General features: G+C 49.5%; 1 protein-coding gene across 8 annotated transcripts in view; it reads right to left on the bottom strand.

Moving 5' to 3' along the window:
* Positions 1-16,172, bottom strand: part of PHACTR4 (phosphatase and actin regulator 4) — a 66,668-nt gene that overhangs the window by 24,605 nt on the left and 25,891 nt on the right. For 2 of the 8 annotated variants that reach the window (XM_051807147.1, XM_051807148.1), the window contains exon 1: positions 18-15,897. The exons of the other annotated variants lie outside the window; for them this stretch is intronic. In XM_051807147.1, coding sequence (XP_051663107.1) covers positions 18-63 — 46 coding nt within the window. In that variant the 5' untranslated portion in view covers positions 64-15,897. Of the gene's footprint in view, positions 1-17; positions 15,898-16,172 lie in introns of those variants that run through there. 8 annotated transcript variants of the gene reach the window in all.

The raw sequence follows: 16,172 nt of genomic DNA, 5'->3' as shown, positions 1-16,172 counted from the left end.
TCCCCTCCATTACTCACCGGGAGCAGCTGGATTGACCGGTCTGGAGAAGTGCGGCTGCCCCATGGGATCCTGTCCTGAGCAGCTCCCGGGGAAGAGGCGGGAGGGGAGAAAGAGAGAGAGAGAGAGAGAGGAAAACTCTACCCTGGGAGCGCTTCAACCCTTTCAAACGATAAATCCACGCTGTGGGCTGGGAAGGAGCCCGGCGAGCTCAGGCCACGGCTCCGGTGTCCGACGGTCCGGCCCGGCTCCGGCTCTCCCCGGACCCCATGGCCGGGCACTCCAGGCTCATAAATAGGTGTCCGTGCCAGCTCCCTTCACGCAGGAATGCCTGTCATTCCAGAGCCGAGCTGGCTAGGGCCGAAGCTCAGGAAGGGGAGGAGACAGCCAGCCACGCTCCAGCCACTTAGCTGCATAATCCGAATTATCAACACCCCTCGCTCGAGTTTAGCAAGGAGAGAGGAAAAGCTGGGAGCAAGGAGAGCGGGGGGGGTGTTTTCCTCAAGGAGGATCCAACAACCAAGGGGTTTCACCTCCTAAAAGGTGAAACCTTCCTCAAAGAGGGAACACCCCACCTGAGCCCTCTAAACACAAAGCAAGGCAGTCAGGGATGGCACAGCCCGTGCTCTCTAAGTGCTGTGGGAGCTGCACTATCCCAGGGCAAAGGGAACTTTAAAGTGCCTGAGCTTGATATGCATCTTGCCAGATGGATAATAAAAGTACAACTTCATAGCAATTCCCCTCTCCACTAAAGTTACCAGGAAGCAGGCAGCCCGTGTCTTCTTGTTCAATTTGAATTTAACAAAGGGAAATTTAAATTTAACAAGGAAAGTAAGAGTTTGTTACTTTAACCATCAAGCTGTGACACACGAATAGAAAACAAACATCCCCCTCAGCATTTACATCACAACAACAAAGATCTCCAGAGTTTAAATGTGTCCACTTGAAACCTTTAATTTGTCACTGAAATTTGGGTTAGGACTTCTGTGAATTTACAACTCATTTCCCTGTACACCCCACTGTGGAGGAGCGGGAAAACCTTTAAACATCCAGAAGCTTAATCTTAACTCGGGGGGGGGAAGGGGGGAAAGGAAAAGCAGTTTTCAAAAATATACAGGAATTTGCTGCAGCATAAAAGGGATTAAAACCAGGAATCTGACCCTGTGTGACACATCCAGGTTGGCTCCTTCCCACTGTAGGAAAAGGCAGGTTTAACCACACCAGGATTTGCTGTTGCCCTTGGTGTCCCTGTCCTTGTTGGGGCAGCAGGAGCACGACTTCAATATCAACCCAGTGAGCAATCCCAATAGGAAAACCTTCTATTCTGGGAAACAACAAGATCCAAGATGCTGATTTGGGCTGGTGCAGGTGAGAACAGTCGATGCTGCTCATTGCCCAGAGCAAACACCACAGGATTGCCATTCCAGCCCCATGGACAGGGGGAGGCAGCGCTGCAGGAACACCCCAGAACAGGTCAAGAGGTAGCTCTGAAATCCAGTAACACCTCACCTGAGCCACAAACACACCTGGGAGACCTGGTGCTCTTGGCTCCCCCACTAACACACTAAATATCTCAACAGGCAGCTTGCAAACCCCCTCCTCTTGCAAAGCAGAGAGGCAAAAACGCGGGAGGAAGGAGGACACCTGTGCACGTTCTCCACCTGCATCCTGCTTGTCCTCAATCCCTGCTGCTGAGGACATCCCCCATCCCATGGACAGCAGGAGCAGGAGGGGAGCAGGGCATCAGCAGACCCAGGGAGGCAGAGAGCAAATAGCACTGCCCTCCCTCCCACAGGGAATACGGACATTCCTGGAAGTGTTGCTCCTCTCCACCTCCCACCACGGACATCTCCGTGCTGTGGTTCTGTCTGCTCAGCCACAGCCACCCTCCCAAGCACTTTTGATCTCCATTGTGAGCATTCCCAGGAATGCTCCACCTCACTGAGGACCTTTTTGCTTTGAGACAAAGAAAAGGCCATTTAAAAGCCATTTAAATTCGCTGCCATCTGGCAGAGAGACCCACAGAGGTCAGAGATAGAGGCAGGAAGATTTCTCCAGGTCCGTAAATCAGCTGCTCCAGTTTGGAAGGAGGTCTGGAAAAAACATCCCTGCAGCTGGGAATGCTACAGAACACTGCATCTAGACCTGCTTGGCTTCCAAGGAATTAAAGCCATTGCATTTTATAAGGCATTTGCTGTGGGTTCAGAGGGCACAAAGCTCTGCTGCAGAACAGAGGACAGGTAGGCTGTTAAAGCACAGAAGCACAATCATATCCCTGACCTTTTACTTCTACATTAGTAAAATATGAGACATTAGCTTAAACTTCAATAGAAGATTTATTTAAATGCATTAAAGTCACCGTGGCTGCAGTCCAAGGGCTGCACGACAGTTACTCAAGGCTCTGGTTCCACACAGGCACTCACCAGGCTGTGAAATAAAGTCCTTTCCCATTTCTCTATCCTTCATCAGGTCTTAAAGACAATCACAAAGAGAATAACAGGATTATTTGGCAAAGGGTGTACCAGCAGTATTAATATTTCCTTCTCAAACTCAGGGCTGTGGTGCTCAATGAAGAGAGAGATACAAATCTGCATTTCAAATTGCATTTAGCTTGGACTTCCAGCATCCTTCAGGAGTAGCAGCCACAACTCTCTCCTCTTTGGGGGAGAAAGAACAAAATCCCACCAGAAGAGAGCTGACAAAGTGCACAAAACAGCAGAAATCCAGAAGTGTCACCAGCAACATTATTTTCTAGGTGGACTCCTGGCCAGAAAAACCTGCCAGTCCATCCTTCAGCTCCACCTCTGGAAGGAGAGGTGCAAACTCTGCCCCAGCAAACACACCACCACCAAAAAATGTTCCTGCCTCAACTGTAGCCCGAGGACAGAGGGTGAGAGCAGCTCTGCTCCCAAGGAACCCTCTGCTTCCAGAGTGCTTTGTTTCTGCTGAGGGAAAATACAGGACAAAGCAACCTGCCCTTGTCCAACTGGACATCTGGGATAAAGGAAAACCTACATTTCAAGCAAGGAAGAGCAATAAATGTCCAAAATTCCCATAATAATGAGAAGGGCCATCTGATTTGGCTGAACAGCAACCAGAAGAAACCAGAGCAAATCTTTTGCTCCTCAGGGACAGGTGAAGACCTTTATAAGAGGAAAAGCTTGGAACAGCAAAGAGCTTTCTAAAGGAAAGCAAAAAGGGAAACAGCTGACTGTCCCTTCAGCATTTTATTCTAAAATATAGTAAGCAAAAAAACCCTAATTGCATGAAAAATTTATGGGATTTCAGGAGAGTCAGATGGCTAAAACAAAACAGGATGGGCAACAAACACCCAAAACTTGGGGTACATCTGAAGTTTCATTTCCTCTCCATCCAGCCCAGCATCCCATTAAACCCCTGGCATTCCCATGCTAATAATCTGTTTATATACACTGCAAAAGGAACTCTCCCAGATTGTTTCACTTCAAAAAATCTAATGAAGCCCATAATGAGCCCAATATTAGCTCCTCTAATGAAGCTGGTGTTGCTCCCATTTTGGGTTCACCCCGACGTGAAACGCCGCATTCACCCGCGGTGACTCAGCCCTCGGTGCTCCATGAGTCAGCCACAGGAACATCAAAAAGCACTCCAGCATTATCCCACCCCTGCACAGGGAGCTGGGTATTTAAAACCAGGGGTGCTGGGGCGTTTTCCTTCAGAGCCCCATCACCAGAGGCAGCAGGAGCTACAGAGTGTTTGAGGCTCTTTCCTCGCACCTGACTGGAATCCTCACGCAGGGACCACCTCGCCAGGAGGGAGGACCCCAGGGCCCTGCTCCTGCAGGGGAATGTCCTACAGAAGTGCATTTCAGAGAATCCCAGAATGGTTTGGGTTGGAAGGGACATTTAAGCTCATCTTGTTCCACTCCCCTGCCACGGGCAGGGACACCTCCCACTAGCCCAGGTTGCTCCAAGCCTCATCCAACCTGGCCTTGGACACTTCCAGGGGTGGGGCACCCACAGCTTCTCTGTGAAACCTGTTCTATCCCCTCACCACTCTCAAAGGCAGGAATTTCTTCCTAGAATCCCATCTAACCCTGCCCTCTGTCAGCCTGAAGCCATTCCCCTTTGTCCTGTCCCTTGTCAATAGTCTCTCTCCATCTTCCTTGTAGCTCCCTTCAGGCACTGAAAGGCCAGAATTAGGTCACCCCAGAGCCTTCTCTTCTCCTGGCTGAACAATCCCAATTCTCTCAGTGTTTCTTCATAGCAGAGGTGCTCCATCCCTCTGATCAGCTTGGTTTCACCACAATTTCTGTGTTCAGCTTTGGTAGAATGAAAAAATAAGAACTATTATATCTTCGTGTACCAGCACCAGGTGGCTGCAGCAACGACCATCTCTGGGCTGTGCCCTGACACTAAAACAGAGCAGGGGGAATCATCAACGTGCTCCCCTCTGAAAGGGCACAAACCAACACAACGTGACGCTCTTCCTTTCTCCTCACATGGACTGAAAAGCCGGTGTGGAAGTGGAAAATGGGTTATTTATAAGGCAGCTGGCACGGCATTGTTCAGGCCCCGCAGACTCCGGTGGAAAGGGCGCTGGTTTGGATGAGACAGAAATGTGAGGTAACCGCTCCTACAGCACGTGATTTCCTCCACGCTTCCTGTGACATTTCCAAGAGGGAAACTCCTATTTCCCAGAGCATTCCAGTCCCCTTGTCCCCACCAGTTAGTCAGCACGGTGCTCCATCCCAGGCAGCAAAGGGCAGCGGATCCAGGATGCCAGGAACCACCACCCTGGTAGGGAAGGTGAGCATCCGTGCCCCACAGCAGCCCAGATGCCGGCTGGGATGGAGCACAGCTGGAGGAAGAGCACTCCTCTCCAAGGAGCTGGCTGACAGCACTTCCAGCCCCCCCTCTGGGAAGGTGAGGCCGTGCTCCTGGAAAGCCCCGTGGTCACAGATCACAGCAGGTGGCTGGAACACAAGGAATTGCTTCATTGTCACAAGGAACGGGCTGAAAAAATGATGAATTAAACTGGTCTTTGGGCCCAGAGGAGCTTAAGGCCAAAATAACCCCCAGCCTTGTTTTCCAGTGGAAGTACAGCTTCCAATGGAAGCAGATTTCAGCCAGTACTGGAAATGTTGATGCCTCCTCACCACTCACTGCCATTACAACACAGGCCACGTATTTTCTTGTTTACCAGGGAGGGAATGCTAAGGAATGCAATCCTGACAAAATTAAAGATTCAGTCACATCTTGGCTAACTCCATCACCACGGTGATTCATGGCTTTGCCATCTCCAGGCAAGGGAACCTCCAAAGCTGACAAACGACTTTTTGGAGCACCTTGAAGCAGCATTAACGAGAAACTCTGGTCAGAAGCCAGAGGAAGCACAGATATAGGAGACATTCCAGGAAAGCATCAGCGTATTCCCAACAGCGAAGCACTCGGAGGCAGGATACCCATCTGCCACTTCCAGCTATGTTATTAGGAGCACATTAAGCAAAAACACGGAGGAGAAAATTACATTAATTATTGCACTGTTTAGAGAAGAAACAGGAATGGCATTTTAGCTCAGCTCTGGTTTAACCCTCTCCTGCAGGAAAAACTCAGAGCAGAACCTACAAAGGGACATCACCTGAGGCTTCCCACTGCAAAACGTGGAGATGAAGAGCGACCAAACTAAGAAAGCTTTGCACAAATTAAAAATATGTTCCCCTCCTTCCAAAGCAATGCCCAGCACTTGCTTTTAGGGCTGGCCCAGCACAGCAAACAGAGCTCTTCCCAAGTGAGCAGCCACCACAAACTGCCTTCCAGGACACACCTAACTCACCAGATTTTACAGCCTTGTGCAGGCATTACCCAAAATAATCGAGTCTTTCAGCAGAGGTGAGTCCATCTATGCCACCTATAAAACCAATGGGACAAACTCTGTTAAGCCCAGCAATGGAGACTGAAAGTTAACAGCAAGAATATCAGTAAATATTAAACCTCTAAAATCAGATTAAATTAAAACTAACCCTGAGGGGTAGCACTGTAACTCCATAAGTTAGTCTGCAATGTGTAGGTCACGGTCCACAGGCTCTGATCCATTAAAACACTCATCCCGAATTTCTCTTCCTACCCTTAATCCTTCAAGAAATAAGCTGCAGGCTTCTCTGCCTACACACTAACTGAAAAGAAAGGCAGCAAGATTTCTCTGTAAAAGCCATTTCCTCTTTTTCCCATTTCACAAAAATCTCAGCGAGTGCATTTGCTCCTCGTACCCAGAGCTGAAACTGCAGCAGAACATCCCTGCTCTGCTGTGCCGCCCCGACGGACTCGCAGCAGCCACACCACACCAATAATTCAAATCACCCTTCAACACCTACAGCTCTCCAGTCTGAACTACATTTTTTCCAAATTACTGCACAAGCCAGGCAGTGCCAGGGCATCCCACCACCCCTCACTCGCTTGGCTCTGCCCAGGGAGACCAACAAAAGCGCCTTGGTTCAGTTTTTGGGGAACACCCAACTTCCCCACCGCACCTGCTCTGCTTTAATTATTGACCAGACGAGAAGCTCCTGATTAAAATGCAAGGCAAGTCTGGCACACAACCTCAGCTTCTGATCATCTCCAGCAGATACAGCTGGAAGAGAAACCCAAATTCCTCGCCACAGTTCAGGAATTAAAAGAAACTGCGGATCGATTTGGGTCGGGGCACTTTAATTCGGCAAGGAAAGTACTTTTTGCAACTGAAAACTCGCATAAAATCTGAAATTTTAAACCACAGCTTCAGGTTCACACACAGAGAGGAGGTTTAAAAGCTTCCTTTCAAACCTACTGTGTTTTTACAAGCCATTTCTGCCAGAGTAAATCTAACAGGTAATTACAGGTCTGACCTCCTTCTATTGCACAAATATGCCTTTGGAAACAATGTGGATAAATATTTGCCCAATACAAGAAGACGACTCCAAGAGGAACCATTCCAGTTTATCAACTTTGTGATTCATGTTGATACAGGCTTTATTCTCTATTTCAGGAACAAGATAACACTTAGGAAGTGCATCTGGCCAAGTGATGTTTCATAGATCTACCACGGGCCACCCTAAACAGTGGCAGGGCCAGACCACGGGTCACACCCAGACAAGAACCAGCAGCAAGACAGTGAGTGAGTGAACCTCAACCTCAACTCCTCAAATATTGACTCTTGCTCAACCACTGAGGTGTCTCTGAGCAGCAGCGAGGCTCAAAACTGAAACAGGAGTAAAAGACTGCTGGTAACGTGATTAAAGGGGGTGTGTTGTGAAACGAGAGGCCTTGGGAAAACAAGACGGTGGCACCGAGAGAACAGGGCACAAAAATCAGATGTCACCATTGTGTCCCAGGCCATACAGACCCCAGGTCCCCCAAACCAAGTGCTGTTTACACATCACTCTGACTCACGAGTGCAGAGACAATGCCATGGGAATTGTTTACGGTGTCAAGGTCGTTTCATATAATTAAAGGAAATGTCAAGAGATGAGATAACACCAACAGCTCAAAGGTACAGCTGATCTAACCTTGGAGGAAGCTGTTTCTCCCTGAGCTGCTCCCCCCCTTGCACACACGACCCTTCACACGTTCCCAGATTCCTCATTTCACGTGATTTCACCTCATTCCCTTCCTCCTGCATCTGTAGAGCACCAGCAGTGACCAAACCAAAACAGCGACCAAAAAAAAAGGTTCTGAGAGACTCAAATAACGCTTCCCTCTCGTCCCACTTGGCAGGGCTGGGCATGGGGCTGCACAGCCGGGAGGAAATGGGGTTAAATTCACAGAATCACAGAATATTTAGGGTTGGAAGGGCCCTCTGGAGATCATTCAGTCCAACCCCCTGCCAAGGCAGGGTCACCCAGAGCAGGTGACACAGGGACATGCCCAGGTGGGTTTGGAATGTCTGCAGAGAGGGAGACTCCAAGCCCTCCCTGGGCAGCTGTTCCAGAGCTCTGACACCCTCCATGGAAAGAAGTTCCTCCTCCTGTTGAGGTGGAACTTGTTGTGTTTTAGTTTATGGCCACTGCTCCTTGTCCTGTTGCTGGGCACCTCTGAACAGAGTCTGGCACCATCCTGACACCCCTTGGAAATATGTCATAGAATGTTTAGGGGTTGGAATGGACCTTAAAGATCATCTCTAGTCCAACCCTTTTATACCTCCCTCTACACCTGGTTGCTCATTGATGAGAACCCCTCTGTCTTCTCCTCTCCAGACCAACCAGGCTCACCTCCCACAGTCTCTCCTCAGCATCTTTGTGGCCTCTGCTGGCCCTTCTCCAGTAGCTCCACTTGTCTTTGTTACACTGCAGAGACCAGAACTGAACACAACAAATTAAACCAGACCTATTTCTGAACCACAGACCATCAAGGACGGGCTTTGAAGCAGCAGCTCAACCCCCCTGTTGAACAGCCCTGAGCTTGGGGAGAGTGAGCTCCTCAAATATTTACTCACCCTCCCAGACAAATTCTGCAGCATAAGAGTTATAGCACACGACTATTTCAAGTATGTCAGCAAACAAGCTCCCAGCCAGCCTGCTGGGAGCTGCAGTCCCACCTTTGGATGCAGAAAACCCCCAGGACAGCAGGGTAGACAGAGCAGGATTCACCCCACTCCTGCCCAGGGCAGCCTTTGGGAGCCTCACACCTGAATTAAACACCTTGAAACGGGGGCTGGGATCAAAGGATAATGTGATGGCACCCACAGAGCCCCACTCTGCACCCCATGGCTCCGTGAGGTTACAGCACACGCTTCCCAACCCTCAAAGAGGGAATGCTGCTGATTAGGGAGAAAGATTTGACAGGAGAGTATCAGCAGAAACTCCTCAAGATCTCCCTGCTTGAGATCTAGAACACACCAGACACCAAAACTCAAGTTCAGGGGTTTTCAGCTTGCAGGAAGAACAAGCAAGATCTACAAGAAGTTCAAAGGGAAGCCACTGAGAAGAACAGTGGGAAACACTTGGATGAATTTATTTAGGAGGGCTCTGTGCCTCCTCTATCAGACCACGTTCAAAGGTGCATGAAGGAGAGCTGAAATCCGTGGCTCCAGTAAGAGGATTCCTCAAGAGCAGTTACAGCAAGGCTACCCTGGAGCACAGATATGGTGCATGAGAATTAGGGTGTATAAACATAAATATCAAACCACTCCTCTGTGCACTTCAGGCTTGCAATCTGGAGTTGGCTCCTGTGCTGGATTCCCATCTCAAAAAGCTCATAGAAGGCACCAAATCCCTGGGTGTGAGAATTATCCCAGGGCTTCCCTCAAGCTCCCCGAAATTACAGGTTACAATGATGAAATCTAAATCCATCACCTTATCAGCAGCAGGGCTGGTTGGCCCCTGGGCACCTAAACTGGGCTTAAAAATCCCAGGTGGCCCCTTGGCTACACCAGCCCCCATGTCCTCTCACTGCCTGCTTTAAGGCAGCCCAGACACAGAGCCATTAACAACCCCAAAGCCCATTTCTGCTGGAAATGAGCTCCTTGGAGCTTCCAAAACAATTCTCAGCTTCCTCAAGGGAGTAGGAAAAAAAAAAAAAACCAAAATAAAACCTCACCAAAAAATCTGCAGTTTTTTAATGAGATCAGTCTTTAAAACAAAAAGAATCAAAGCTTGGAAACTAAAAGCTGACTGACCATTTAATAATGGAACTTTCCCATATTTATGGAAATTTCTGGTTTGGCACAAAAACATCTGCTCATTTAGTGGGTGCTGTAGAAATCACTTCTATAGTGATGCTGAAAGCAAGAGGCCTGGTTTAGTGGTAATTGAGCAGAGGAAAAAAAAAAATGTTTTCCACAACTCTGAAACCCAAACTCTAGTTCTCACTGGGGTGTGGGGCTTCACCTCTGCACCAGATGTGGTTGTCTTAAGTCCCTGTGTTTTGTCCTGCTGCAACCAGCTGTTGTAGCTTGGACCTGGCAGCGAGAAAGTCGCTGCTCCAGCTCATCCAAACCCTGCCTGGAAGTCAGGCCACTCAAACCTGGAGGCCTGTGCCCAACAGGAAAACAAACCCATCTGTAATGACCACCAGCCAGTGCCTGAACACACATTATGGCTCTTCTCTCTCCCCTCTACATGATCATTTTGGTTCCCGGGTTTTCCTGACACCGGTTAAAAACAAGCTCAAGATAATCCCTTCTAAACCCCCCACCAGCTACTTTTGTTTAGAACAGTCACCACAGGCTATCACGGATGCAAAATGGCACTTTTCAAAACCAGAGTGATTATTCCCTGCAAATAGGATGGCCCAGAACTGTGACTCTGCCACAGGAACTCACTCAACGGCAGATCCTCGATGCCAGGAAGGTGTGACGCAGGGAAGTCTCCTTTTAAACTTGCCCTTGTTCTTCAGTTCTTTTCCTAAACATTTATTTAGGGATTGGCTCAAGGGATCTTTGCAGTGCAGGAGTGAATGGCTTCAGGAGGCAACAGGGTGTTCGTTACCAAATTAATCTGCTAAAAAAGAGCTGGAAAACACCGCCCCAGACACCGCCTCCCAAAATTAACTCTAGGAAGCCTCACCAACACTTTATCCTGACCAGGAAAATGAGCAAAAGCCCTGGACAGATAGGGAGTGCCAAGGGTGCCACACTGACTCCTATAATCCCATTACAGAGTTATCCAGAGCATGCAGTTTGCTCAATATCTGAGAGATAACAGGATTAACTTCATGTTCAACATCATTTCAGCCTAATAATTGCAGAATCACTCCTAAGGCCGTAATGTCATTGATTCAACAGGGGATTCCCATCACCCCCCACGAGTCCCAGCCTTGAAAGCCCCTTCATTAGCGTCAGCATCTACAGTTAATTACTTGGGAGAGATTTTCCTTTCCTCCCCCAAAGATAAACTGTAACTTAACCCCTGCAACACCCAGTGCTTGGGCAGAACAAACTCCTGCCTTCCCTGCAGGAAGAGACGGGTGTTTGCTTTCCTAATCACCACTAAAGTTTCCAAGATTTAATGTTAAGATCAAAGGGCTGGAGGTGGTGGTGGTGGTAGTGGGGCAGCTTTTTCATCTTTTTGGTTGAATTTCAACGAAAATCACGGCACAGGTTGGTTATAGTCCTCTCAAAGATCAAGGGTCAGGCTCAAATCTCAGCCCAACTGCCTTCCCGGGGAGAAGGTGTTGATGTGCCAGAGCCTCCAGGAGTGGTTTTCCTTGCCAAGCCATGACTCCCTGCTCACCTCACCTTGGAAATCTTGGAAATGAGTCCCTTGGTGCAGCCGGGCTGGGGAAGGAAAGGGAAAGCACACAAAGCAAACAGTACAGAGCTGCTTCCGAGCCCGCGGGGGAGCAGGGAACAGGAACCGGGATGTGACTTTCTACGGGATTCTTATATGGAGCACAGGGTGTTACTAAATTCCACCTTTTCAAGTGCAGAGGGAGGCTCTCGTGTGGATGTGCTACACCAATCAGGCCAGTCTTATTATGCTGGCACTAAGCCTGACATGGTGCTGAATCAGACCCCACTGCACTGCCCATGAAAGCCACAAAATCCCAGGATGTGCTGAGCTGGGAGGGACCCCCAAGGATCATCCAGTCCAACCCTGAGCCCTGCACAGGTCCAGCCCCAAGAGTCACCCCCTGTGCCCCAGAGGATCAGCCAAACCCTCCTGCAGCTCTGGCAGCCTTGGGGCTGTGCCCACTGCCCTGGGGAGCCTGGGCAGTGCCCAAACAGCCTCTGGGGGAAGAACCTTTGCCTGAGATCCAACCTGAGCCTGCCCTGACACAGCTCCAGCCGTTCCCTCAGCTCCCGATGTCCACGGCCACTGCTTGGCTGCACCTTCATGGTTTGTTTCTTCCCCCCACGCAAAAAGGGAGGACCCCAAGGCTCTGCTCTTGCACGGGAATACCCTACAGCAATGCATTTCATAGAATCCCAGAATGGTTTGGATTCAAAGTGACCTTTTAAAGCCCATCCAGCCGGTGGGACACGGGCAGGGACACCTTCCACAAGCCCCCTCCAGAACCCGGCCTTGGACACTCCCAGGGACGGGGCAGCCACAGCTTCTCTGGGCAGCCTGTCCCAGGGCCTCACAGCGCTCGCAGGGAGGGATTTCCCCTCAGTATCCCGCCCGATCCCGGTGAGCGCCATCCCATTCCCGGGGCCCGGCCCGGCTCCCTTTGTCACCCACCCGCCTTCGGCCCGGTGCCGAGCGCCCCCTGGCGGCCCCGGCGCGGCCCCTCACGGCACAGACCCTCGCACGCCGAGGGGCTTTTCCATCCCAAATGATTCCGCGATAAAGGAAATCCTACGGGTGGGTTACGCCAGTGCACAAAGCCCGAGCTTGCACGGCCTTAAGACGGGCTCTAAGAGGCACCAGGACCCGCTGCAGAGCCTAAATCGGCAAGGCTCGGCTCAGAACCTGAGCACGCCACGGGCTGAGCAGATCTGTGAGGGGAAATTTAGCAGCCGGTAGTTTTCGTGTACAAGGGAATACAAATCTACCATAACCCAGACAGTAAACCCTTCAGAAATCTTAAAATCTCTGCTTAACAAAGCACGACAAACCCAGGCTGGGTTGAAGAACAATGTTCTCCCCCAAGCAAGTCACGGTTATCGCTGGTCCCATCACGGCTGGATAGGTCCAGCCTGGAAAAAAGCCACCTCTGGGTTCTGTTTCAGGAGACAAAAAGACACCTTCAGCAATCAGAGCCAGGCTCCTTTCCAGGACAAATGGGAACCAAAGACAGATAAGGTGATGACGCTGGCAGTGACAAAATTCAAGTATTCGCACTGGGAGTGCAGCTCAGCACCAGCCCCAGGGCCTTGGGAGCAGCTTTGTCAACCAACAGCTCAGCTAACACCATGTACAGCTCACAGAGGCAGCAAAGTAGTGAGAACATTCAGCATTTTGTTTTTAAAAGGCCAGGTTTGCCACTCAGTCAGGACACGATGCTGCTGTGTGAAGAAACAGTAATAACAAAAAAAAAAATCCATTTATACTAAATCTGTTTGCCTCTGGTTCCAAGCAGGCTCCTCTCCTACGCCCCACCCCAATGAAATCAGCTGCTAAAATCTCTGGACAGAAGTTACAGGCAACGTTCCAGGAGCAAGGTGAATTTAAGGTCCAACAAGTTGAAAATGAAAACTAGGAACTCTGGAAACCTGTGCCCCCCCCTGCTCCACGTCCTACTTACTGAGCCACAGGAGCTCCACACTCATTGTTTCACAGGGAGTTGCCCTGAATTACCCCAAGGATTGACTACCTCCTACAAGGTCTTATCTCTTCACACAAGGAACAAGATAGCTCAATTCAATCACGAAACACTTCAGCAAACACAACGGTTTCTCACTCAGCATCAGCCTTTGCTACTGTCTTGCTCCAGCCTGGAGGCCAAAGCACCTCCATCCCAGCACATCCACAGCTGAGCCACAAAACCACAAAAACAGCAGAGTTAACCTCTGCCTTCCCCCAAGGCAAGAGATATGGGTACAAACTACACAGTCACAGTCATTCACCACAACAGCTCCAAAAGTCACTCCAAATGGGGTGTCACAGAATTACGAGGTCTCTGGCAGGTCAGCAAAAAATCTCTGTAAAACATTTGGCTCGTAGCTCAGGAGGGAAAGGTAGCAGAAATTCAGACACCTCCTCAAGTTGTTCACGGGGAGGGGAGAAATTATTGGGTATAAAATGCCACACCAAGTAGATGGATGGCTGAGCTGAACCACTTGCAAATGCAGCAGGAAGAAAACCAGCACTGACATCCCATAGAGTGCCCCAAGCACCCTGACAGCACTCAGCACATTAATTACACAAAGAACTAGAGCAAATTTAAGAACAAAAGGCTGTCAGGATAACGTCCCAAAGTATTTTGCTGGCTTGTCAAGTGCACTCGACTTATTTACAATAATGCTTTCATGCAGGTTAGCACCTTGTGCTTCTGCACCTTGTTTAAAAGTCAAACAGTCTCTCCATCAGTTCCTCCCTTTAAATTTGCCTAAGGAACAGTAGGAATTTGCCTTTCTGCCTGCTTGCAAATTAGCACACATCAACTGTAATTAAAGGGCTGATCTCAGGCGCTTTGGCCACTTTGGCTCTTGTGCTGTATCACATGGACACAACATCCAGGATCTCAGAGGGAAGTCACAGTTTCTGTGTCTTCCTCAATGAAAAAGCTGTTCTTTTATTCTGGAATAATTTTATTCCAAAGCCTAAAGGGGCTCCAAGAGAGCTGGGGAAGGACTTTGGACAAGGGCCTGGAGGGACAGGAGAAGGGGGAATGGTTTCCCACTGACAAAGGGGATATTGGGAAGAAATTCCTCCCTTTGAGAGTAGTGAGGGGTTAGAGTGGATTTCCCAGAGAAGCTGTGGCTGCCCCATCCCTGGAAGTGTCCAAGGCCAGGCTGGATGGGGCCTGGAGCAACCTGGGACAGTGGAAGGTGTCCCTGCCCGTGGCAGGGGGTGGGACAAGATGGGCTTTAAGGCCCCTTCTAACCCAAACCATTCCAGGATTCTGTGGTTCCCATAATGGTTTTGAACCTGTGACCATCTGAAGGTACAGCTCTGATTTTTGGGGATAAAAATGGGAATTGGGTGTCCAGCCAGGGATCCTGCTGGGAAAAAGCAGCAGAGCTGGTGGCATAAGAACTAAGCACTCCCATTTCCAGCCCTTTCCCCTACTCAGACTATATTTGGAGTCCGTGCCTCCAGAAGCAGCAGATTCATATCACACTGGTTTCCTTCTGAGGCACGTAGCCCAGGAGTCAGCTCAGATGCTAAAACAAATTACTTCTTTGTTTGCACAAAGGTGAAGGACTTGAAGAGTATTTCCTATTTTTAGTAGGAAAAGAATTGGGGAAAAAAAGTAGCACAGCAGGAGATAAAGGGGATGAAAGTCAAAGGGGATGAAAGTCAGCCTGGTGTAAGGCAGTAACTGCAGAAGACTCTTAAAGCATCCATAAACTTAGTATTTCAAGTGCTTTTTTAAAAAAGCAGCTTTGGGTCGGAGCCTGTGTGTGCAAAGGCTACTTCACTGATTTCCCAAAATGCTTCACAGTTGTCCTACAGGGATTTAAACCTTTTAGGGACACTACTTAAAGGTTCCTATCCCAATACCTGCAGAGGGAGTGTGTAAGCACAGGCAGAAACTGTCAACAGAGCACCAAAGTACAGCAGGTCAAAGGACCCAAGAGCAAACACCTCCCATGAAAAGGCATCCCAGGCTCCCTCTGAGGCTGTTCATTAATGACTTCTCATTATTGGGCAGGTGAACTGCAGGTTTGCTCCCACATTAGGTGGATCCAACACGGCAGCAGAGCTTCCAAGGAACCACAGGCACAAGGTGAGTCTCATCCTGCCAAGCACAAAGCTCCCGCTTCTTCAATATTTTGCTTTTTAAGACCTCACAGACTTACAGGCAGATGAAATGCTAGATAGAACACAATCCCCTGACAAAGAGAAAGGTCCAGACTTAGCTCAGATCATGGTAAGGTGAGTGAGTGGTCTTGGGAGGGGGTCTGGGCAGCAGATGGAACAGCAGAAACAGGCTCTGAAAATAGAGTGTGATCCTTCACCCGCACCACAGGAAGGATTTGAAGAGGGGAAAGGTATCCCAGTGACATTTCCCTTCAAGAGAACCCTTGTGTAGGTGGGACCTTGAGGAAGCTGGGCCTGGCAGTGTGTGTATATTTAGATTTCATTTATTCCTCTCCCAAACCTCCATCCTCCTGCCTGCCCCAGCTCTGCTGACTCCTCAGGGGCAGCACTGCAGAGACCTGACATAGGATCACAGAATCATAGAATGGTTTGGGATGGAAGGGACCTTAAAGCTCATCCTGCTCCACCCTCTGTCATGGGCAGGGACACCTTCCACTAGCCCAGGTTGCTCCAAGCCCTTTCCAGCCTGGCCTTGGACACTTCAGGGATCCAGGGGCAGCCACAGCTTCTCTGGGCAACCTGGGCCAGGGCCTCCCCACCCTCACAGGGAAGAATTTCTTCCCAATATCCCACCTAAACCCACCCTCCTTCAGCTTAAGGCCATTGCTGTATGTGGCAGCTTAACCTACAGTCACTTGCTAAGGGCCCCATCCCAAGATTTGCCTGAATTTTCTGTATATTCTTCTCTACACTTGAAAAACAACTCAGGGTAGGGTTGAGAGCACATTTTAAGCTGCACACCTGTTCTAAAAAGCCATGTATAGACAAGCTCTGAAACCTCGCTGCAGCT

This window comes from Manacus candei, unplaced genomic scaffold (genome assembly GCF_025592945.1).
Source record: "Manacus candei isolate 608988 ecotype Guabito, Panama unplaced genomic scaffold, ASM2559294v1 h1tg000070l, whole genome shotgun sequence".
In the NCBI taxonomy this organism is placed as follows: Eukaryota; Metazoa; Chordata; class Aves; order Passeriformes; family Pipridae; genus Manacus; species Manacus candei.
The sequence above is the reverse complement of the archived record's forward strand: the minus strand, read 5'-3'. Positions and strand labels throughout refer to the sequence as shown.